Genomic DNA, 25,720 nt, shown 5'->3' with positions numbered 1-25,720 from the left:
CTAAATGGCAGTAATCAGCTCAGTGTCTTATTACATTCTGAATTCAACACCAGGGAGAAATGGGCTGAGCACTATGCAAGTAAATGCCTCTGTCTCTCAAGTCCTTGGGAATGAACCCATTGAACTCCCTGAGGTGTATGGAAATAACTAGCAGAATGCAAAATCTTATATCCACTCTGCCATCTAGTGGCCAGAAGCCATTATTGCTTCTAAAGAGCCGTTAAGTAGCAACAGATGGTAAGGTTTCAAATCCATTTGTTTGTGGTTAAATGGTGAAAAGAAGGTGGGCCTTCTTGTTTAATAACATTTTTTGACAGTGGCGATGAAAAAATGCAGGGTTTAAGCACAAGTTAGAAGAAAATGTGATTTATTATGGTAATAAAAATGATATGAACAACCAGAAAATCACTTTCGTATTACATAATCAAACCATACTTTCTTGGTTAAATCGACTATTCCATGAGTGTCAAAATAAAATAGTTACTTCATGTACTTGCTGTGAACAGGGGGTGTTTATAAACAGATTAAACAGATCTTTCAGCTCAAATGAGCAACTCATAACAACATGGTATTAACTTCAGGCATTTTAAAACACAAAGAAACAGTTAAAACTAGTATTTTGCTCTTTTAGCACAGACAAGAAAAAGAATGGAAATATAAGATGAAAACGAAACAGGAAATGCATGACCTGTGTGAGAAACAGCACTAACTGCAGCAATGAAACTAAAAGTAGTAGTTGAAATAAAACCAACCTTTAAGATCACAAAATCCAAAGTATTTTGTTGTAATATAAAACAAATATAAAACCTGAATTTTAAATATAAAATAGAACCTACAATAAAAAACAACCAGATGGTAACCTAGACTCCACCGCACAATCTTTTACCAATAAAGTAAAATTTAATGTTTTCCACTAAACCAAATGAGAATGAAACAAATATTTTAGAAACAGATGTTGTTAATTCTCATATCAACCATTATTCTAACATATAGGCATACGCCCAGCTTACTAGTCAGCGTCTGCGAATTGGTCTGGCTCAGTGGGAATGATGTGACGGGACCATATCAGGGGGTGTGGGTGGTGCACCGCTGGTGTGTAACTGGCTGACACGGGCAGGGCCGCTGTGTCCCTTTGCTTCAGTGTCAGGTCCTGCAAAGCAAAACGGAGGACGTCTTCTGGACCTGAAACAGGCAGCAACACACATCATGGCCTGAATCCTAAAAGTAGTACTGACACCTACAGTAACATCAGCTTCAATGAAAACAGGATGCTGAAGGACTGAAACTTGCTGTTTCTAATATTCATTTTTAATTTAGTATATATCCTGGCACTTTTATGCACATTTGACCATTTTAAATGAAAGGAAATGTAGATAACACTTTATAACTGCAATGAGCCATTTCAAAGTGGCTCTGTGTGGCAAGACTCGCTTCTCTAAGGACTTTCGTTTCAGCAGTTTTCCTTTATGACAGAAAAGGTAATGACTACTACTACTACTATTAATACACATCAGGTAAACTTTAAAATTTCCTTGTTTGACCTCAGTGGTGAAGATATATTCAGTAATCAACCTTACAGCAACATAAATTTATAACTTATTACATATGCATGTATATAATAACTAAGACATTTAAATTCAGTACTGTAAAGAGAGTAGATGTCATGAAAATGTTTTTTTCTTTACCATAAGGTCTGACCCCAAAACACATGTTTTTCCAGTCAGAGCGTGTGCCCTCCTGGATCTCTTTTCCCCAGTCTTCCTCCGCTTCTATGGGTGCGGGTGAAAGAATTTCCGGGTAGACGACTTCTTTGTCTCTGCAAGAGGGCTCATGTTAACTAAAGCAGCGGTCCCCAACCTTTTTTGCGCCACGGACCGGTTTATGCCCGACAATATTTTCACGGACCGGCCTTTAAGGTGTCGCGGATAAATACAACAAACTAAAACTAGTACTGGTACCGAAAAAAAAGAAAATTTATTCATAACACATGCGAAAAGACCAAGGAAAACCGAGTAAACGATAAAAACGATAACGAAATAACGCTGAAAACCGATAAAAACCCTGAAAACTATACATTTCACACCTGAGCCTCAACTCTCGCGGCCCGGTACCGGTCCGAGGGTTGGGGACCGCTGAATTAAAGTGTTCCATAATCAGAGGGAAGGGAAATTAATTACATATTTAAAATACATTTCTGGTTGTTAGTGGCAGTATTTTTCGCCACAGTTTACATCTGATGTGTGCATAAAACCATTAATGTTGGAATTACTGTAACTGTGTGCTTTAAAAAAAAATGCTATACAAATAAAGTTATATTTATGAGTATTATAGAGTATTTTTATGCTTTAATTCATGCTGTCATTATGTGAATGAGATGAAAAAAATAATTTACCATTCCCATACGTTTTCACTGAATATAATAATTCAGTACAATATGCACAACTCATTCTTCACATCCAGAAGAAGCTTTGATGCATCTCTCCTCTCAGTCTCAAGCATTAAAGGGTTATGGGAAGATGGGCTGTTTATACAAGAGCAGCTGGTCAGGGTGATAGAAGGGCAGCAGGACGGTTATCTGCTCCTTTGTGCAAAGAATTAACCTCCAGCGGGCTGCTCATGTACATGTTTATGTCGCTCCGATGCATCTGTTATCACTTTAATTTGCACCGAAACAAGTGAAATGGATTCACAATGATTTATGCTTTTTACCTGGACACAATGATATCCCTTAAGTCTCTGTGTGTAAATCTACAGACAGATTTGAGCCTAACTATTATGTTTTTAGTGTTCATACTGTGCTGGCTGGAGATTTAAGAGACAGATATGCACAAGAATATTGATATTACTCTCACATGTTACTCACAGCAAGATAAGCAGTTATCTAAAATAATAACTAAAGCATTCAATTTTCTGTCGTCTCATCTGAAACTTCACTCAAGTTGGGACTGAAAGCATTTATTCTTCTACTTCATGAGTATAATTTTTGTACAGGAATACTTTTAATGACTGTTTCCAATACAAAATTATAGTGTGAAATTGTATGCACTACAGGAGCTTTTATAATTTCACATATTCAATCTATGGACACATCTGAATCCCCCTCGCTCTGTGCACAGTCCCACTGGAATGGCATTCCCTAGGCTGTTCCCATAAATCTGGAAGCATAGAATTGAGAACCCCCCTTGCTTGAAGTAAAGGACCCTGGCTAACCCTAAAGAACAACCCCATAGCATTATCCCTCCTCCATCAAACTTTACAGTTGACTTTTATGCACCTTGTTCTCTACTTCAGGGCTGAGTTGCAATGGTTCGTAATTTATGAGGGAAGAACTTCACAAACTTAACTGATTTATTACAAAAGTGGCATCCTATTACAGTACCCCACTCAGATTTAATGAGGTCTTTAGAACAACCCATTCTTTCACAAATGTTTGTATTTGTTTTTATGCAGAAGGGAGTAAACTTGACTCATCTCCATCAGCTGAGCATTATGTATTACTTATCTGTCTCAGGGCCTCTGCAGTAGTAAATCTTGCTACTCTAGGGCTGTTATTAATGGTCCACTGCAAAACCATTAAAAAAACGTGTTGATTTTAAGTAGAATCAACACATATAGCTATATATAGGCTGGACTTGAGAACTTTAAGATTAAGATAAGTGATGCACCTCTTCTTGTGTCTCGATCTCCTCCACCTTTTCTTCTTCCCTGACGCCGATAGGCTGGGATCTGGTACCTTTTGGTCAATGTTACTGGGCGGAGCACTAACTTTGGCTGAGTTACCACTCAGGAGATCTTCACTGCCGTTTCCATCACATGCTGGGGCATCACAGAGAGCTGGAATTTTGCATCCTTGTTTCTTGAGGGTCCCTGAGGGTGCTGCTTTTGTACTCTTGCCTTTGTAGCCATAGTTAAAATAATCGTTAATCCTGTATGTGGGTTTAGGACCATGCTGTGTGCCAGCTGGTGTGCTCCTACTGATTCTGCTGGCAGAAGCTGAGCATCCATTGTAAACAACTGCTCCATTAACCAAACCTGTGTTGTTGATCAGATCATTGGTTTTACGGCTGTTGTGATAGGTTCCCCTTCTGTTAGGCTCAAAGTTCATACAAACCTGAGGCATCGCTTCACCTGTGAAACAGATGGAAGAGATTGGCTGAATTTCTTAGATGATTTGTGTCAGTTGAGTGTGATTAGACCAAAAGTGACCCAAATGTTATACTTGGACTTCTTTAGAGACTTTAGTTAATAATGAAAACATGTCATTAACGGCACCAACAGACCTCAGGTTATTTACATATCAAAGAGATTATCTAATTCTTACAGTGACTGACACTGAGAACACAATACTTTCAAATGTAAATTACTGACAAGTCTCCTTCCCTTTATACTAAGGACTGTTGGTTTTAGTGACGTTTCTAAACATATTTCCTGTATTAAAGGCTGATTCACAAAATTTACTTTTAGTGTGAATAGGCAGCTTTGAGCTGACAAATCTGGATATCGTCTGATTAGCAGTAGCTTCATTTTTCAGCATGACAATAATCCCAAACACACTGCCAATGAAGTAAACGCCACATGGAACTAAAACTCCCCCCCCCCCACCCACAGTGAAACAGTATCTGTCATGGATTGGCCTTCCCAGAGCTTGGACCTCAACAGTATTGAAACAATGTGCGATCAATTTATCAGAGGAGGGAACAAAAGCTTTTGGATGTCCTTCAGGATGCCTGGAAAACTACTCCTGAAGACCACTTAAAGAAATTACAAGAAAATCTGTCTAAAAGAGACATCCATACCATTATTGACTTTCATTAATTGTAAAAAGCCTGTTTTTGCTTCTTATACTGTTTTTTCCATTTATGTTTGCACATGCTCAATACATCTCTGCACCCATCTCATTCCTTTTCTACGGAGCCCCGCAGGGGACATGGGAGAAAAAAAAATTAAGACGGACTTTTCTGAGATCTCGCAAAACTTTTAGCCGCATTTTTTTTTTTTTTTTTAATTGACAAAGCACAAAATACAAATATACAAATACAAAATAGCAAACACAATGTCAGGGGGTTCGTATAAAAAAGCAAAATAGACACAGTCTATTATAGAATCACATAATATTGAACAGGGAACATAGGTTTACGGTTTTGACAGCTTTTTGATTTTGAGAATGTTGTATGGTTTTAACATATTGTTTGGTTTCATTTAAAAAGCACCGAAAGGATGGTTTTGCGTTAGAAAATTTCGACTTATGTATATGAAATTTAGCCAATAATATCAATAAGTTAATCTTTTAGCCGCATTCTTCGGACGCCGGCTCGAAGCCAACCGGGAGGTCGAGGCACGATGTGCCGGGAAAGCGGTGTTCCACCCGGCTGTAGTAGGTCTCGACCTCCCGTTAGCTTCGAGCTAACGGGAAGAATGCGGCTAAAACTTTTGCGAGATCCCGAGTTTGTTTTGCGAGATCTCGCAAGTCCGTCTTAATTTTTTTTTCCTCCCATGTCCCCTGCGGGGCTCCGTATTTTTCCTTTTACAATACCAAAAAAAAGATGGGGTGGCTCAAAGCTTTTGAGTACTAACCAACCACAGTACTATATAAAAAGTCTAAACTTGGGGAATGGTTTTAATGAGGACTTAAAACTGTGCAATTCATTTTTTGTCTAGTGCATATACTGACTAATGATTGTTTTTGGTGAAATTTAGTTGGTGTGTCTCTATAGAAAACAATGGCGGTCCATTAAGCTAAACTTTCAGCCTAAACCTTTTCAGTCAACACCTTTCTTACTTTTTTCTGTTAAATAGTTATTTTCATTGGTATTAATAAAAAAAACTAAACAATAAATAATTTAAATCGTAAACAATTTTACCTTAACAATAACCAAACATACTGACACTTAGCTAGCTTTGTGCTCTTTTAACCCCAGTGAATGTAGGCGCCCTGTTTTCTGTTAGCGGGCTAACAACTTTAGCGCCGTTATCAACAGCTATCGTCATGCCGGCTGCTAAAAGTTTGTGAGCTTCCTGTGGGAAGAAAACAACAGGGAGCAGATAACATACACGGAAAGCACCAAGTTATGCGTTCACATGCAAGTTTACCTTAAAACATCACTCACATTATGCTTAATTTTAATTTAACTCTTACCTGCACCGCTGTGTCGGGCACACCAGCCGCGTGCAGCACCCAGCTGATCAAATGAAGCTGCGCAGTTCGCCGATAGGAGGCGCCAGAGTACACAAATACTGCTCCGAGAGCAGGTACAAATATATATATAAATGAAAGAAGATAAAGAATAAAATCTAAAAATAAAACTAATGTATAAAAATAAATAAATGAATGAAATAAATACATAAAACAATAACTGGCATTTATAATCCGCAAAATCTCTAATAACACCTAAATTAACTGTAATGTAATTAGTCAAATTAGGTAAAACTACATGTATAAAAGCACCAGTCACAGTCAAATCAGATAGAAATGTTTTTTCTGTCGTTGCTCCAAAATAATGTTGCAAGGAAGATTTATTTAATAATTATTTTTGGTTTGTTTTTTTCCCTCAATGCCTGGGCCTACATGGGTATTGACCATACATAACTAAACAGTGCAGTGCTGCCCTTTTACAAAAGGTTGTAAATCTTGCGTTTTAAGATTTCCCATATGAGAATACACAATACACACAAACACATAAAATAAAACATTAAAGTTAAAACATTCTCATTTGGCGACATGACTATTTTCATGCCAGCGCAAACACTTTTATTTACAGCAAAGTACATAATGGCAGCTAAGACAGCAGCAGCATACACTTTAGGCACAATGTTTATGTTTTAGAAACTATAGCTGAATTCAAATGAAAATAACAGAAATTTCATGAGACAACATCACTGCCAAAGCCATTTTTTATTGCTATTTAAGATGACTGCATCCAATCGGATCGTCCTAATAACAGAAAGCTAAAAGCCATGAGTTTGTGACAGTTTTTACAGCTCAGTGTGTCTTGAATTTTTGTTTTTTTACTTGAAGAATGGCATAAGTGGATTAAAAGTGAAAAGATTTAAGATGCAAAACAGGACACAGATCAGCAGGTACTGGTAATAAGTTAATATTGCTCATAATAGTCACCGTTTAAGTTAGGAAGACAGTAAACAACCATATATAAAAATCCACTTTGAAGCTGATTGAAAATCAGTGGACTTACTGAATCTAACAAAAACCTTGAAAAAAAACCTCAAAAATCATTGCTCACTCTGTTTATATAAAAAAAGGAAAGAAAAGAAGATAAACTGGCTTGCATACGTCACAGTCTTGTGCTATACTGCAAACAGGACAGCTAAGCAACAACAATTAGTTTCTTGATTAATCTGTATAAAAGTGTTTTCTCAGTATCAATCTGAAAAAAGATTGGTGAGTGGCACATAAAATACAAATTATCACTAGATAATTACAACATTTACAAGTCATGAAAATGTCATACATAGACAGAAAACGCACTTTCCAAAAAACAGCGTAAATCTATAGCGAGATTATCTCGAAAAATGTCCTCAAAAGGCACAGACAGAAGTAAATGTGACCATGCAAAAGGAAACAAAACCTTTTTTTGTGCAAGGAAGCAAAACTCAAGTTTTGAATAATTACATAATACATGAGATTGTAATTGTTTCCCCTCTGAAAACAATGCCCTCCATATAACAGTACTAAATACTGTACACATGTTGCCAAATGTATTAACCAGTTTCAATGGAAAACTGCTTTTTTGGCCACACAGAAAGTTAATTAGGAATCGTACATTCGTGATATTTACAGTTTAAGAGGGCTTCAGAGTCATTGGGGCTTAAACTACAATCTGCAACCTGCTGTAGGTGCAAATGTGACAAATCAAGTCTTTTGTACCAAAAAGTGAGTCTCCTGTGCACGCTCACATCCGGTATCCAAGTCACTGAACATGAAAAGACAACTTGGTAAACCACGTTACAATGGCTACCAGTCACTCCACCTCACGCTGTACATTCACATCTTTATATTTCTGTGCAACATCATTTGGGGTCTATTGCAAAGCAACAGTGACTTTTTATCAAGCTCAAGTTTAGCTAGCAAATAGCAGCCATGGAAGTTACAGTTTGAAGACACTCCTTGGTTGCAGCTTCGGCGCCATAACGCGACACTCAGCGACTCGTCTGTACCAACTAAGGGCCACTTCTCAGTGAAAACTGTTCACCGCTTTAGGACTGATTGACGTACGAAGTGTGGTTTCGTGGAAGACGTGCGCAAGAGTGAACGAAAAACGAAATTTCACTTTCAGTGTACCTTCATCGACTTCACAAAAAGCCTCTTTTGGTAGCATACCTGGCCTATCATGTAACATCCCCACCTGTTTAGGGTCAACGCTCTTCCTTAATTCATCGTCTTCAATTTATAATGTGGGCATCACTCTTTTTCTCTCTCTGACCGCTTGTGCCTCGCTTCTCGACCTTCTTTCAGCACATACTTGTCCAAATATGTCATCACACGCACTCAGAGACTGGCAACAGTGGCCTGGCCTGTCTCACTCTGGATTTAAAGTCTGCTTGTCATGTTGCTCTACTGTCTTATTGTGCCTCTCTACGCCATGCCAAACAGCTTCAGGATAAAGCTGTTTACATTTTCTTTTTTTTTTCCCTCCAGTTTTTGTGTCCAGTGTACTAAATCAAGTGAATCTTCAAAGCACGTTGGACACTGAATATTCCTGGAGTTTTCACAAGAGATCAATCTTGTGACTTCAACTCCAGCTCACAGCATAGACAGAATAAAAATGTGATCAAATGAGTAGAACAGTCACAGTAGCATAACCAGTCAGTGAACAATCACTGGCTGAGAAAACTCCCTTTTGTTCAACACAGAATCCCCTTCTACCATCCTGAAGAGACGCTCTTCTTGGCACAAACAGCAGGGGGCGATGCATGTCTGTTTACGTAAGACTGGCTCTGTTTTTCTGTACACTTTCCCCCCGATTCAGGTCACCCTGCTCTGATCAGACAACTGGAATGATCCTCACTCTCCCAAGATCAGGAACGCTGCTCATTCCAGTTGAGTCGCTGCTAGTTCTTTATCTCTAGAATGGAGGGGTTGTGGTCCAGGATGTTCAGGATTATTTTGTCCATGTACTGCCGCAGACGTAAATTGATCTCCTCTTGCTCCTTCAGGGCTTCCATTAACTAGGGAGAAATATGTACAATACATGTTATTCATTAGAAAAAAAAATGTTACTATGATTCAGTTACATGACAATGAGCTCACTGTACTCAAATGGCCAGCACAGTTACCACATCTGCATCCATTAGGGCAACTTTTTGATGTAGCAAAAAACCTGCATCAGCTTTGTGATGCTATCATTTCAACATGGACCAAAATCTGAGGAATGTTTCTGTCACCTTGTTGAATCTGTGCCACGAAGAATCGAGGCAATTTCAATGTCACTAGCAAGGTGTACCTAATAAAGTGGCTGTTGACTGTATTATAATTTTAGAAAAAATAAAACTTTTAACCAACCAACCAAAAAAGTAATGCCAATGTTGAAAAAAATCTAACTAATGCACTGAACTCCTCTGAAAACAAGGAATGAAAATAACATTTTAAAAACTGCACAGAAATATGATAACTCATAGTAATGCTCTCCTCATTATGCAGATATAGATTTAATTGTAAAACAGAGGTAGATGCGTAACATCGTACTGCTGTGATATGGCCTGAAAAACAGCTATTTCTCACTGTAACTAAGGAACCTGTAAGCACTGAGATAAAACCCTGTCTGGATGCTGTCAGTAAGACTCAGAATATTTAAAAAAAAAAAATCACATTGTAGCCGCAGGGGTGTTCATGTTCTTTGTTACAAGTCTGCATAACTGATTTTACCTGGTCTCTGGAGGCATTATCGATCTCAGCAGCTAGAGACTGAGCCTTGGTCTGTGTGGCAAACAGATTCTTGGCTTCATGCAGGCTGAGGCTGATGATCTGACCGTTCAGGTCCTCGTTCTGCTCTCTAAGCTTCTGGTTCTCCTAAAATGCAAAATCAGGGGAGGAGGTGGAGGACAGAGAGCGAGAAAGGACAAGATAAGTTCCTAGGCCATAAAAGTGCACTAAAATGACTTTTTTTAAAAAAAGAAAAGACCACTACTCAAGCCACACTCAACCCATTTGACAAAGCACTGCGGTTGGTAGCAGCAAACTCAGCAATGCACGTCTATGTTTGCAGCACCTACAAGATGTAACATGGGTTATGCGTGTTACAGAACAAACTCTTCCCTGCTTTTTCTGGTGTGTTATGAAAGCTCCACGATCAAGTTGCCTTAAACTGCTGACGAAAGGTCAGTTTGCGTTTCCCTTAAGTCTATCCTTAAACATTAGTGAGGGAACTGCAGCGCCCGGTCAGCATGGACAACTTCACTCTACTCCATTGTCGTGATTAGTGGTTAATCGGTAGGTCAGAGGTCACGGAGGCAATTTTTACCATCATACCGGGACGGAGCCGAGCCCCAGTCAACACCAGGTGCTGGTATTCAGGGGGAAGAAAGTCCTGGGACACAAATCGCTGGACACACACACACAGACATTTACAAAAAGGTGCACAGGCAAGCATAAGAGAGTGAATTCATCCTTCTTGTGGGTGAACAGAGGCCGTGATCCATCAGATATAAAACACAGACAGTTTTATTACTTGTCCGAATTCAAAAGACATGCTGGTAACTCTGCTGGGAGGAGCAGATTTAGAGAAAGACAGGACACAAAGGCAGAATGAAACTACTGCTATTACTCCTTTACTTGCTTGCTTGCAAGGTGTGACAAGTTTGGCTCGAAGCCAGGAGGACATGGACCGTATCATGTTAAGTCACTGATAAAACGGACACTGAATGAATCAGCAGTTCTGGCCGGCTGTGCCATTTAAAAGTTACCTCAAGGCCACGTGGGTTTGATAACTCCAGATTTTTATGGTGCCTTTGTCTGGCTTAGGAACATCAAAGCGACATTTCTAATGCATATGAACTCGTGATAAAAAGTCACACAAAAGCTTCTGCACAACTGCTTTTATGCATCTTATCTGAGAGGACATCTGAAAAACACTTTCATCTACTTGCTTATCTCTAATGTTTGCTTTACACCAGGTCTGGCCACTTAACAGGACTGCAACAATAAGATCTGCCTTGTAACTGTAGCAGGCAAAATGTCAGACAAACAGATCTTAAGGAAAAGATAAAGATCACATATCCTCTGCAGCTGGCACGGCATTTAGCAATGCTGAACTTCTCTTTAATGGTTAAAAGATCGGCACAGTACATCGGGGGATCACAGCAGTTCTAATGCACAACAATGTATTCTGGCTGAATGTAGTCTGTGACACTATATGCTCAATTTTCATCTTTTGGTTGTAGCCACAAAAACAGCTTCATTTACACAAGCAGAAAGGTTTATGTTCCTCTGGCAGCCAGTTAGCTGTGTTAAACGTTGTGGAGGTGTACTTCAGAAAAAGTTAAAATACAAAAGGTGCTCATGAAAAGTTGTAAAACTGTATGTGATAACAGTGTATTTTTTTGAGCTGAATTTCTATTTCTAGGGGCGATTACTGTACTGAATGCATCATTCAGCGTGATAGACAGTGGAAACATATACATATGAGCCAATAACTTATAAAATCAGTCAAAAATATTCACATTCAACGCTGAATCAATCAAGTCTAAGAAGCCAGGGTACATGAACTGCTACTCTAATCAAATGAAACATGAATAATCTGTAAATATATATTCATACATTACGTTACATTCAGTCTGTGGCAGCTTAATCTGTACTTCTTACTTCTGTGCATCTACCACCTCCACATGCATGAAAAGCTCCACGTAAACACATTTCAAAAAGCAGAAACTCCTCATTTCTGTCATACGATCAAATCAAAACAGCATTTAGATATTTTTGAAAATCCTTAGATTGCTTACATACATTGACTGAAGGATTGTAGAAAGTTTTAAACACTGTTTCATATTCTTATTGTTCATTATTCATAACAAACAGTCTTAAAGCACATTCATTAGCAACAATACTCGCTGAACTGCCTATGCCCAACAGAGCATTTCATCAGTACCTGTTTGAGCCTCTTGACTTCATGCTCTAGCTCCACCTCCCTGCTCCTGTTGTTGAAGTCTGAGAGCCCCGTGGAGGAGCTTGGCCTCCGGCCTGACCTCTCTGCATCCAGCTTGAAGACCTGCAAGTGTTCCAGCTCTCGACGCAGGTCCTCTATCAGCTATGCAGCACAGAAAGAACGAATGAAAAACGTTATATAATGTGCAGAGGCAGCATATTGTAGGTGTAAGTGTATGAGTTGACATAAATGCTGCGAGAGACTGGTTACAGAGAAACTGAATGAGCAACATAACAAACAATCACACCTTGCTGTGTGTGTCTGGTTACATAAAATACTTCCTCCTACCTCCTGCATGGCATCCTTTTCTTTCTGGAACTGATGTCTATTTTGTTTCAGTTTGTCCATCATTTTCTTGTAAAGATCCATCTCATCCTTCAGGCGCAGGCTGGTATCCTCCAGCTTATCTGTCATCCTTTGCTTCTCCTAAGGATAGCCATATATACACACAGCTATAGTTTGAACTTTATTTTCCTTTATTTATCTGTGTGTTTGGTATTCAGGGTCATGGGAGTGCATTTCTTTTGAGCAAACAAGTTTTAGCACCAAGATAAAGTTTGCATTTATATTCTGTGATAAATTGCTTGCACAACATTTTGTAAGCTAGAGTCGGGTTTGGTGTCATTTGCATAGATACAAGTTCATAAATGAGGTGTGGTTCAAAACTAAGACGCTATCTCCACAGATATAATTACTGGCGTCTCTCTTTGGCTTTGTGAATGTTGAAGGAGTTGTCGCTGTGCTCACAGGCGTGGATAGAAATGAGAAAACCCGCCGCGTTCGCAAGAGAAACAGACACCAAACTGCAGAGATTCACACACACACAACCGATGACAGACAACTACTTAACCTTTTAAAGCCTAAGCCATGAAATAAATGGCAGAAAAATAATTTTTTGGAAAATAGAGTGTTTACTGCACCTTCTGACAAAATGTTTTAAAAAATAAATTACATAATAATTTGCAAATATGAGTTTTAACATGTATCATATTTTCCACATAAGGTGGTTTTTTTTGTTGCAATTTGTTCATTAAAAATGCATTGTGCAATTTCTTTTGGTTTTTCAGAAAAAAAAAAAGTATACTGATGGTGTAAAAGTCTCAAAAACTCACAAAGACCCATGTATCAACTATAATACATCTGGCTTTAAAAGGTTAAATGACCAACACAGGAAATACAGCCAGAAACGTAAGCAACACTTACCTCATCCAGCTTCTCTGTCTGCGACTTGAGTCGGTTCATGTTAAGGGACATCTCATTATTCTCCTCCTCCAGCTGCTTAACTCTACAGACACAAAATCCCTTATGTCAGCGTGCATTTCTATAGTGTGGCACACAGTCAGCTAAGGCACTGGTTTGGGTAAAATACATGCTGTAGCTGTCCAGAGGCAGATGACTAAAACCCTGGGAGGACTCTCAGAGCTGTTAAGCATTTAGTTCTCCATTTTGCATTTATTTTCTTAAGCGAGCAGGGACATAAACATCATTATCCAAGATATGGTCGGTGTCTAATTCTCTCCGATTATTATTGAACTATAATGAGTTTCACATATTTACATAAAAAAAGATAATGCACAAATAATTGGGAAATGTGCTCAGCAAATTGTGCAACTGTGTGTTTCTCACCGGTTGGTCAGCAGCTCTATCTGTGTGTTCCTGTCTCTCTCCAGCTTGCTGTAAGCCTCTCTGTGGCGTCTCAGGCCCTCCTGCACACTTTGCTCTGCCCGGGTCTCTTGGTCTTTCAGCTGCTCCTCCAGCTCATGAACCCTGATGATGAGGATGATGAACGCATCAGACAACATGATTTATTTTTTTGTTGCAAAGCATAAAAACCGAGCTTACTTTGGAAATGACTAAATGCTGCTGCAATTTTACATGAGTAATTTCAGTCAAATTATCTGCCCTTCATTTTCTTTTGTGCTGCTATAAATTAGACTAGATTCAACTTTAATGAGACTGTGCTGAGGATTGTACAAAGCCAGTGAAATGCAGTTAGCTGGAAGAGAACAGTCTATATACAGAAGTGCAAATGCAAATATACAGCAGCACTTTAAGTATGTTGGCATGTACAGCGAGTATAGCATATATGAGCATAAATAGTGTTGTCAGTGAAGAGATGTGTCTGTATAAATTACATGCATGTTACATAATTTTATGCTTATGTTAAGATAAGACTAGTGCAAAGGGGAAACAAAGTCCTCTACCTGTGCACTAGCTGAGTGTTCTCCTGCTTCAGTTTGGACTTGAGGTCACTGTTCAGCAGGATCTCATTCTCCAGTTCTGCCACCTTCTTCTCAAGAGAAGTGACCTGAGAGAAAAACAAACTGTGAAATTACACCAGAAACTAAATTAAATGTTACAATCCTATGTATCCTATGCATCTAAATTAGGTAATAAAGTTAACAGGGCAAGTTTGTAATTAAAAACAGATTCATAATGTTTTCTTTTTAACTTAAGTTTGCAAATGTAAGAACTGACAGAAATTAGTAAATGTATCATATTAAGCTGTAGCATTTTTAACATGCTGGAGGTGAGTGTTTAGTATCTCAGTTTTTCACTTCCACTGAAAATACTAGATCTGACATGATCACATCCAATGAGGAATCGACTTTTGTTTAAAAAAAACGCAGTCATACAAATCACCACATGGAGCAAACTAACAGAAGGAAACATAAAGTCATACCTTCTCATTGATGTCGGTGTCGCAGGAGTCGATGCTGTCTCGGAAAAGGTCCTCTGTGCTGCCGTTACTGCTGCTCAAGTTGCTGTTGTGGAGCAGCTGCCTGCTCGAACAAACAGATAAACAGCTTAGAGAATATGCTCGGAATAGGTCCAGGCAATGACCGGTTCTGGGTGTTTATGTTTCTGCAGCGAAGCTGCTGCAAGGTAACCCAGATATAGGACACTACAGTGCCAAAGAAAAGAAGCTGCTGCAAACAGGATTAACATGAGCATTCTCACACTCACACCCACACAGGTGTGTGTACATCTGGCTGTGATATTTATGTCATAATGTAGTTTTTAGCTTCCCCATTGTAAACTGATGAAATAACGTGGGAAAAACAAGCTGCTGGCCTATTACTGAGATTAGCAACAGAGAGGAGAGGAAACAAAAAGGAGAAAGGGCAGAAGAACAGTTAAAGAGAGCCATAAAGTGAAAGCAGCCATCAAACCAGACAGAGGAGAAAGTAAGAAGAACAGGGAGACAGCCAAGCCTTATATTGAATACATAGATCAGGCCCGACAGGCCATTTTCACTCTGTCACTATAACTCAATTTCTGTGGCTGAAAATAGGACAAAAGCCTAGATACAAAACATCTCACCCACTACACACCAACAGTCCATGTAGTGGGCCACTCCTGCCACTAAAAAAAGATGATGTCAAACTCATTTCCTCAGCTCTGAGACAAAAAACAAAAGTTTGTACAGTGTTCTTGGCTCTATAATTCTTTGAATAACTAGTTAGAAATTAACCTATTTAGTGTGTGCAGTGATAGGACAGCTGAGAGATCAGGAAGCACTAGTTGATAATCTTGCTCTGTGTACGTCACTATGTCAACAAGATCGAACAAGCACGTGTAGGGCGGGCTGTATAATGCATAAACACGCAGAGGACAACTGAGTGACCTTGCCTGTAACGTACAGAAGCACATGCATGTGGACACAAATGCAAAGGTGAAAAGCCTACCTTCCAAAAGCAGTGCTGGAGATTTTCCTGTTGGGGCTACAAGGAGAAGAACAAGATTTCAGATTCTTTTCAGTCAATCATCATCATCTGTCCAGACACATAGCTCAACAATACAGTGGATGTAACCACTAATTTTAGCTATTTAGTGCGAGAGAGAGTAGGAAGCATTGGAAAAATGATCGCTGAAGGTCACTATTAATATTATTTTAGTCCTTGGTGAACAGGGCTTTCTGTCAGCTCTAGAGGGGGGACAAAGGCCCAAAGAGTTTCTGTATGATGTGCCTGGGATTCACATTAGATTAATAAAAATGAGCAAACACACTGCAGGGTTACCCAGTTGACAGCTGACACTGATATAAAGCGAACATCATCATTAAGTCCTGGCACAAAACACTAGGCTTTCAAGGCTGGAGGATAAACAAAGTTAACGCAGCAGAATAGAGTGCAATTCGACCATTTTTATAAAAACAGCCTATTCTGTGCAAAAAATGATCACTGTTGTCTCTACAGTATGACTATGGGGCTTATGTGTGATGATGTCATACAGTTTCTCCTTGCTAACAGTTTAAGAACAAGATGCACTGTTTCCTTACAGCTAATGTTTCAGTTAAACTCACACCAACTCATGACTCCAAGGTGCCCAGTTCTTAAAAGGAAAACAAGCCCCGATCATCATCCCTCTACCTCTGTGCTTGGCAGTTGTTTTGAGGCGTTTGTGGTTTATTCAGAGTCTGAGATGTAGCTCTAAGGTTTTTTTTTTTAAATTTTTTTGCAATTCCTCTTATTTTGGGGTGAATTTATCCCTCCTGGGAAGAATGGCAGCTGTTTTGAATGCATCTCCTTTCAGAATAATGGACTTGACATGATTTGGAAATGGCTTTAAAATCCTTCTCAGATTGATGGGCAGCAAAAATTGTGTCACTAAGATGCATCACTGCCACAGACCTGAATGCACCAGCCTAGCAAAGTGCCAAAGCCTCTGCTTTTACAGAGGTGCTCACACTTCCTGGTGATCAGTTAATCAGGTGTGTTTGATAAGCAGCGCCTGGCAGTGACTTTGCCTCTTAGGTGCTGTGGGAGAAGTAAGGGTATGATAAGTTTTTCACAGGACTGTACAGAGTGGTTTGAAGATTTTTCCCCCCATGATACACCAGTGTGTGAATGTGTGTGTGAATGGGTGAATGACTGAATGTAGTGTAAAGCGCTTTGGGGTCCATAGGGACTAAGTAAAGCGCTATACAAATACAGGCCATTTACCATGACTTTACATTCAGTAGAAACAAATGTAAATTCATGTGAAAGGTTTGAAATTTATTCCCTATATATTTTTTATCTACACAAATTGCAAACATATGTTACAGTACGAGACTTTATCTAAAAGCTCATTCAGTCTGTAATTTACCAGCATTCTTACGTACAAAATTGAAAAATAAACAACAATCATCTGTAGCATTGTTTATAAAACAGAATCCCAAATTAGCATTATAAGCAGGTAATAGATGAACGCATTCACCAATCCAAGCATATGTTTTACAGCCTTAAATTACTTGAATGTATTTGCTATTAAATATAATAAGAGCTCAGACAAAAATCTGAAGGTTTGGATAACCTGTTCAATTCTTTACCATCCTGAACCTCATCAAACTCAGTCTCTAAATTAATACCCCTTTATTAACACAGCCCTTCTGTGAAGACCTAACACTACTCTGCCTGCGACTGGCTTGTGCTTGTCAGGGTCGGATACACGAAAACATGAAAAATAACTGTATGTGGATGTGGGTGTGTTTTTCAAACGCTGACACAGACGACAGGGAACAGAAGCAGCACGTCTCACAATGCATTCGAGAATTTCAGCTTTGGATTTTATTACATTTCTATTTTGGTAAAAACATTTACCCGCCAGCGTGGCAGCTAAACTTTGGTGATTGACACACCGAATGAACAAACTATCCGGGTGACAATTTAAGAGCCTGTTTACAAAACATAAAACATTGTCTAAGCAACTTTATGTTGTGCTTAAACGGTTAACCCTTAATGAACTCTGACCATAGGAGAAGAATATAAACAAGTAATTCTTTAAATCGTTTAAGCCTTCTCTATTGCAGTATCTACGAGGGACTAACCCCCATAGAGTCCAACATCCATGTTTCAAATTGTACTCTTAGACATTTTTCTTAGTTGAATTTTCTAAAAAGTGTGCGTCTGCATGCCTGTGCATGTGTGTATTTGTGTTTCCAGGTGGACTGTACAGTTATTAATGGTCACTGCGGATTATGTTTCTAATAATAGTTTCCCTATTACAATGGGCGGTGAGGTAAGCTCAGGAGTGACAGCCTTACATAACGATCAATTAGAGTTTGTGTGTGAGCATGTGGAGAGATGATGTGTTCAGTCATGTGTGAAACCAGGCGAGGAATCATTTAAGACTCTGTAACAATGTGAGATCATTCACATTAAATGACAGTTTAAGAAAAAGAGCCACAGATAACAGTGTCTCCTGGGTCAATACAATGTGAGTGGATGAATACACTTTAAATTCGGGATAGTTCACTTACGAGCTGACAGCATCTGTTTCTTCTCACGTAACAGTAGGGTGGATCCTTCCTGTCTCTTGTATAAATGAATTATTGTCTTCTATGTTTAGACAAATTACCTGCCAGGATAAATAACTCTAATTTCCAAAGAAACAAGGCATGTGTGCTCTTGTTTCGAAGCTTCTGCTAGTGGGAAATGTGTACTCTGCCTGGGAAAATTGCAGACTACGAAGGATTTTTGGAAATTATTAAATTATAAGATGACATCACTGTGTGTATGCGTTATGTGTGTCCTACCTGTTTGCTTTCAGGTTTTTGAGGCGAGCATCCAGGTCATTTAGCAGATTGACCTTTTTACTGCACTGAGAACAGTAGACATCCGTCATTTCTCCGGTGTAATGGTGACGCACCTTACGAGGAGTCTGACCCGCACTATCAACACAAATACACAGAAACATAGTCACAGCTACTGAAACCAATCAGACCATTTATCAAGAAATAGCGAATGATGCACTCTGGACCTTATTTACATATAATCATTAGTTATTATTTGGATTATTGTAGGTTATTTACCTTACAATATAAAGCATTTTGACAACTGTTGTTGTTATTTGGAGCTATATAAGTAAAACTGAATTAAATTGAACCTCTCACGAAAACAAAAAATAACAACATTGTTGCCCATCTATTGCTGGATTATCACTTTTAAGGTCTGATCTGAACATAAACCGCACAATCTTCATGTAGTTCGGAATAACTTTGTGAAATCGTGTTCGTTACTCCTAAAAAAGTCAAAACAGTTCAACATTAAGTTTTAAGCATTCCTCTAATCTTCATCTTTTTTTTTTTAACTTTAAGATCAATATCTTAACTAGAAACTAGAAATTGTACTTTTTGCAGACGGTTATTCAAATGTCTTTGCTGTGCTGAGCTGTCTAAAAGTTCTTGTAAATCTGGGCCTCATTTTGAATTTAAATCTCCCTGCCAACTCCATTTGATAAGTTTTATCTGCTTGGTATGTGTGAAAGGAGCATGGTGCTGTAAAGCCAGTCTTTCAGCTGGGAGACGTAATCCCATTAAACACGGGCTTTTGATGAATATTAATGTGGCCTTAAGGGCAAGAACTCCTAAGCTACAGTGCTACAGTCAAAACTCTGAATAATATGAAGTTGGTACTATTATAGGACAGAGACTGCACCCTCCCAGTCTGTGGTTCCCTTTGCCCCAAGTGATTTAGTAAGAATAACTGAATCATAGCAATAATGAGACACTTACAGAGGGTTAATTCTTTCGAATCACTCTATGTCAAACACATCAGGACATAAAATTAACAATTTGTCATCACCGTTTTGGTAAACCCTTTAGTTTGTGCAGCAATTAGTATAAGAAAGCTCAAATAAAATGACTTAATTCAATGTTTGCAGATCTAGAGAGTTTCTTTTGATGATGCAGGCAGGAGCACGTGTTTGTGATGTTTTAATGTTCAAGCATTTGACTGATGCAGGATTTCTGGTTCCACATTTGTTCCCATTTCCACAGATTTTAGGCAAAGCAGAGATTATAGGAATTCAACCAACCCCAAGTTTGCACACGGTTCTCAAACAAAGCAAGATCAAGTTGCCAACGAGCCACATGCTACGCGCAAGCTGAATTTTGTTGGTTAAAAAGATGGCTAGAACAGGAAAGAGGAAACCACGGCAGGTTTCACTACGACGAAAAAGACGAGTGGAAAAAACCCCCATCAAAAATAGAAAATAAAACACATAAAGAAAAAGGAATGCTTCTTTCTCTGCTGCTTCACTTTCACTGTTGTCTTTCCACAACAGGGTCTAAGCTAAAAAGCCAGCAACAGCACAAACATGAACAAAAGTGAGCCAAATTACTGGTTCCTGGCTGCATACCTTTGACACTGCGTCATACAAGAGTGCGCTGTCATATCTGGCGCTGCAAAGATCTGTGCAGCACCCGCAGTACCAATATTGTAACATGTCGGGTCTTTTAGCAGACAACTCCACCACAATGAATGTCCAAAACAACACTGTCCATATAAAAGCAGTCAATTGTTGAAATAAGATTCAACTGGGACCTGATGAATAATAGACTACAATGAATAAAAGAAATGGGTCACCTACACGTTACACCTACAGGAACTGCTCTGTCATGAAAACTAATGCCGTGAAGCTCCCAGCACACAGTATTTGTGCTGATGTTAATGCCAGAGGAGGTTTGGAACTCTTAAGCTATTGAGCCAGCACAGCGTTGGCGACTTTTAAACACTATGCACCTCAGCACTTGGCGACCTTGCTCTGTAACTTTACGTGGTCTCCCAGTTTGTGGCCGAGTTGCTGTGGTTCCTAAATGTGTCAGCTTTGAATAAATATCTCTTACAAGTGATTGTGGAATCTGTAGAAGGGAGGAAATTTCACAAACCAACTTGTAGCAATGGTGGATTCCTGTTACAGCAAAATGCCTCAGAGAGCTCTTTAGAACGACCCATTCTTTCACAAATGTTTGCAAAGGCAGACTCCACGGTCAGGTGCTTGATCTCATATACCTGTCCCAGTGGGACTGAAAACACCCGAATCCACAAAATAGCTACAAGTATGTTTTTTAATGTCACGATTTTCACTATATTGAGGATCACCATTAACACTGAATATAGTTATGAATGTAGAACGTAGTCTTATAGTTACGAGTACCCCAACATGAAAAACAATGTTTTTCTTTAGCTCGCTCCCACCTCGAGGGCACAGATGAGCCAAGGTCGGAATAACCGTTGGTACGAGCCTCGTCGTCCGGACAAGGGCTGCTGGGAGTGTAGTCCGGCTCCTCCCCTTCTCCGTAGTCTTCAAACTGCTCCTCGTACAGAGAAGCCGACGAACGTGTTGACAGGTCAGAGGTCACAGAGATACTGGTCTGACCGCACCTGAAGAAAGAGAGGGAGATGTTGGCTCCATAATCTGAAGTTATCTTTATTTTTGATATAAATTGAAATGGAGAAGTTTCTAGCTCAACTTCATCCACTTCTCCCAGTGTGCACAGAGAAGAGATTATAGTCTGAAGATGGTAAAGCTCCAGTGGGGTCAAGTAATAAAGTCGTTCTGTATATGCTACAAGTGCTGCCGGAGCTCTAACTGCATCCAAATAAACAAAACTGCTTCATATGCAAGTAATGCAAATAATGGCACTTTTATGGTAACAGATCCTACTTTACTTTGACTCTAGAACTTATATTTCTCATGAGAATAAATGCATTAAATAGAGGAACTGGCAGTGGCTGTCAGACTTAGGAATTTTAGAGAATATAACAAAACAGGAGCATCAAGCTCAAAGAAACAACACAGAGCAAAGTCTGTGAAACAAACTAAAAGACATCTGAATGAACCTGAAAGTGAAATGATCAGGAATCAGTGACAAAAACAGAAGGCATAAGTTAAAAATGACCCAAGACTGCTTACTTCTCCCCGGGAAAAAAGAGATCCCCTAGCGTGTCTTCCTTGTCTCCCAGTCTGGTGAGCCCGTCTGAGGTTTCCGAACCCTGAGTGCTTTCCACAGCGCTGTCTCTGTCCGATTCCCTCTCCTTGCCTTCGTCTGCCACCTCCTCCTCAGGCTCCTCCACCTCTTCTGGGAACAGCTGGCACTCACGGACGGGGTCAGGATAGGCCCGCGTGCACATGATGACCGGGCAAACCTGATCCTCCTCAGCACCCTGCAGAAGCCAGAAGGGGACAAGCACAGATTAGCATCAGTTTGAACAAGGCCACACAATTATTAGTAGCGAAAGACAAGATAAACAAAATATTTGCCCTGAATGATATCCCAAATGTCTTAAGTTTAAAACATCAAAGTATGATCTTTAGAGTTTGTACCAGAGAATTTAAAGCATTTTTGGACCTCAACTGAACCACCTCCAGGCCTCAGTATCAGAGACTTTTGTGTTTTGAAGCTATCAGAAGTAGACAATGCATGCATACACACCAGCATCATTTCCATAAGCTTATCTAATGTCAAAACATATATTTCTACATCCCCAAAACTGTCAGTGGAGTTAAAATCTAGACTTTGTTGTGGCCAAGCCATCTGTGATACCATATTCAGGTATTCTGACCTCCGTTTATTTGGGGCCATAACATTAGACTTTAGATTATGATCTGAACAATGCCAGATCATAATCCTGCCCCTACAGGCTTGTAGGACAGGCACAAGGCATTATCTGCTTCTCGTCATACTCTAATGTGCCCATCACTCTGGAAAAGGGTAAATCTGGACTCATCTGCCCATGTGACCTTTTTCCATCCCTTCAGAGTAGAATCTTAATGTGCCCTGACAAACTGAAGCCTTTTTCTGATTAATCTGACTGATAAGTGCTTTTCTTAAGGCTAAACAGCTGTTTATTCCCTTTGTATGTGTGAAAATGCTCACACTCAAACACAGTTGTGACTTTACTGCTGATATTTTCTGATTTAATCTCACAAAATTTTCTCCAATTGCGATCATTAAAAAAATTAAATTGGACAGTTCTTAACCTATATTCATGCAGTTTCAGCAACATCTTTAAGTTGTTTTTTTTATCTGACGCAGGCCACTAACGTGACCCGTCTAAGCCACAGTAAAAAATTTTCCATGACAATGTTCATGTCCATGTCTTCTTACAATGAGAAACTACTCACTGCATCACTGAAGGTTAAATAACCTGTTTCCAGTCAAAACATAAGAATCACTGCAGTGATTCTCCAGTGGAGGGCTCTCACCTATTTGCTTAGTAGCCACAATGCCCAAGGGGGCAAAACTGTAAAAGGGCAATTTAACAGATGAATGATGGAATTCAATGCTTTTATGGGTCGTCTGACATTTCAGGACTTCTAAAGCTGTAACTCTCACGAATACCACCACTGTCACAGTTATTTTCACCTTCAGGCATAAAGAGGTCAAACAATTTAACTGACTATATTATGGCAAATCATGGAAATATTTTTACTCCTTTACAGTGCAGAGCACGATAGTGTATCTAGATAATATACCATAAATCTGCAAGTAGGAAGAATCAAAAATGAGCAAATGCAACCAGAGGCATTCGACGTTTTGCAGTTGTTTATATCTGAATAATGTTTTATATATTAGACAGTGGAGTTCGTGTTGAGTTCACTGTTTTTAGCAGGGCTGTTCAGTCATTTGATTTCCCACTTAGTAAATTCCTTCACTGTGGGAATCATCCTAAGTTCACACCAGGGGGGGTTTGGAGGTCTACGGGGGTGAAAGGGTGATGGGCCAGAGGTCATGGGTCTCACTCCTTCTTGTTTCACCCTCCAAAAATCTGGTCTAATGCAACAGAGAACAAAGCCTTATCTCAGCATGACCGAACAGCTGAAACATGGAGGAGCAGGACAAAGAATGAGGGGCAGGTGAAGAGGTGGATAACGAGAAGAGAGAGCAGGGTAAGTAATATGTTTTAGAGAGTCAGGAAATTGGAAAAGTGGGTGGGAGAGTGAATAACGAGCTAACGAGGGAGGAGAAGGAATAATGCAACAATGCAATGAGAGACTGGAAAGGAGCTAGCAGTACAGTGTGTATGAGGATGAGATTAGTCAAAGAATGAGCCATGGGAATAAAAGAGATGCAAGACAGGAGGAGAGGCAATACAGCAGAGGATAGTCAGGTTAGTTTGTAACAACATTGCAAACAAAGGATTAAAGAATCTCTGCACCTCTCTCGCTCTCAAAAACTCTATATGCTTATTTGGATTTAAACCAGAAATAGTGAGGAGCTATACCCAAAGTTTCCACAGAATATCTCCATTGCTTCATTTGATGAAGTGTGATGTAGTGGTGATAACTGTCACAAAGCATTCTGCAGGTTCAAACAAAAGCCTTTCTGTGTAGTGCTTCAATGATGCTTTGGCTTTCTTCCACAGTCCAAAGGCACGCATATTATGTTAATGTTTAAAATTAGGCCTGTGATGGACTGTTGACCCTAACTCAATAACTGTTATGGATGGATGGACTGTGCAAGAGCAGCTTAACGGTTTTATTTTGATGGTCAAAGAGTTTAACAGCTGAAAAATAGTTTAAATCACACTGCATACTGTATAACTTTCCTTTAAATGCTGTAAATCAATTCTATAACAGAAGATAAATGCTGTTTGTACTTAAAAGGTCTTGTGAAAATTACAATGCTGTTATAAAGCATTAATAAACAAAGACTAATTATGCATGTAAGTCCACTGGAAAACAAAGTTTCAGATGATTATAAAATTATGAGGAAGGATTTTGCATGTATGCTTATGGAGAAGTAAATAAAAAAAGTAGCCTATCCATTTACAACACAAACTGAGGCACTGCATCGTCACAAAGAGCCAACATGGGGTGTGAGTCACAGAGAATAAAACAAAGGATAAAGGTCTCTTTAGCATTCCTTCCCTGCAGCAGAGAAAGAAACACAGTGTGCGGCAAGGAAACAGGCAGCCCCACTCTCGGTACTCTGTTCTGCAACAATTCAGAAAACCGAACAAGCTAACACAGTGGGCGACGTGACACCTGCTGTGAAGAGACAAGAGAAGGTTTTTCAAATGCTCCTCAGCAGAGGCTGGATATGTCAGAAATCACGCCCATGCAAAGAATATACCATCAACACTACAGCGTTATACTGACATTAACTGGAAAGCTTTACTTCACTCGGAACACCATGCATTGTTGTGGTAATAAAGGCGTAATAATAAACTTTGTCCAAAGTAAACATTTTGACACGCTGCCTTTTTTGTGTCATTTACATTCATTTTGGTACCGAAATGTGAGACAATATGGGTTATATGCTGAATACAAACCTAAAGATAAGACCAGAGGAAATGAAAGTAACTTGGAGACATACAAGCTGCCAAAATGACCAAGAGAAACCACATGACTTGCCCTTTTAATTAGGTGATATGGTGCATGAAGACGGCATATAACTGACACGAGATCTCCATACAGACATGTAAAAAATAATTTCACTTCATCGCCACAGTTGTGGATACATTTGGGAGATTTAACTGTAACTGATTAATGTGCAGAAAGGTCCAATCAGAACAGTCAAATTAAATATGAAATAATGAAATATTGGTTTGCGGGGAGAAAAACGTAAACTTGCCAAGAGATCATCTTTCGGGGGTCACCAAAACAGTGGATCATCTGACTTCATGTCCTCCCTCACCACAGCCATGAAAGTCATCTGCAATCTTCCACCTTTCCCCATGTTTGGCATCTCCATATTCAACATGCCCCCACCATCTCAGCCTCGCCTCACTAACCATGTCTCCAACCTGCTCAACCCAAGCTCTCCCTCTGATGTATTACTACTAAAGAGTGTA

The 25,720-nt window shown here is 39.4% G+C and overlaps 1 protein-coding gene across 2 annotated transcripts in view; it reads right to left on the bottom strand.

Annotated features, from left to right (window-relative positions):
- Positions 1 to 350: 350 nt before the first annotated feature.
- rab11fip4b (RAB11 family interacting protein 4 (class II) b) overlaps positions 351 to 25,720 on the bottom strand; it is a 35,444-nt gene continuing 10,074 nt past the window's right edge. The window contains exons 2-17 of one of the 2 annotated variants that reach the window (XM_005936430.3): positions 21,837 to 22,087; positions 21,119 to 21,304; positions 18,676 to 18,810; positions 15,845 to 15,880; positions 14,839 to 14,938; positions 14,360 to 14,463; positions 13,782 to 13,922; positions 13,359 to 13,440; positions 12,444 to 12,581; positions 12,099 to 12,257; positions 10,476 to 10,556; positions 9,881 to 10,024; positions 6,137 to 9,183; positions 3,666 to 4,128; positions 1,686 to 1,816; positions 351 to 1,182 (exon numbers count right to left, since the gene is read on the bottom strand). In XM_005936430.3, the coding sequence (XP_005936492.1) occupies positions 9,067 to 9,183; positions 9,881 to 10,024; positions 10,476 to 10,556; positions 12,099 to 12,257; positions 12,444 to 12,581; positions 13,359 to 13,440; positions 13,782 to 13,922; positions 14,360 to 14,463; positions 14,839 to 14,938; positions 15,845 to 15,880; positions 18,676 to 18,810; positions 21,119 to 21,304; positions 21,837 to 22,087 (1,674 nt within the window). In that variant the 3' untranslated portion in view covers positions 351 to 1,182; positions 1,686 to 1,816; positions 3,666 to 4,128; positions 6,137 to 9,066. The remainder of the gene's footprint in view (positions 1,183 to 1,685; positions 1,817 to 3,665; positions 4,129 to 6,136; positions 9,184 to 9,880; positions 10,025 to 10,475; positions 10,557 to 12,098; positions 12,258 to 12,443; positions 12,582 to 13,358; positions 13,441 to 13,781; positions 13,923 to 14,359; positions 14,464 to 14,838; positions 14,939 to 15,844; positions 15,881 to 18,675; positions 18,811 to 21,118; positions 21,305 to 21,836; positions 22,088 to 25,720) is intronic. The other variant, XM_005936431.3, reaches the window with a different exon arrangement.

This window comes from Haplochromis burtoni, unplaced genomic scaffold (genome assembly GCF_018398535.1).
Source record: "Haplochromis burtoni strain Fernald_Lab_line unplaced genomic scaffold, NCSU_Asbu1 Contig_212, whole genome shotgun sequence".
Classification (NCBI taxonomy): Eukaryota; Metazoa; Chordata; class Actinopteri; order Cichliformes; family Cichlidae; genus Haplochromis; species Haplochromis burtoni.
The sequence above is the reverse complement of the archived record's forward strand: the minus strand, read 5'-3'. Positions and strand labels throughout refer to the sequence as shown.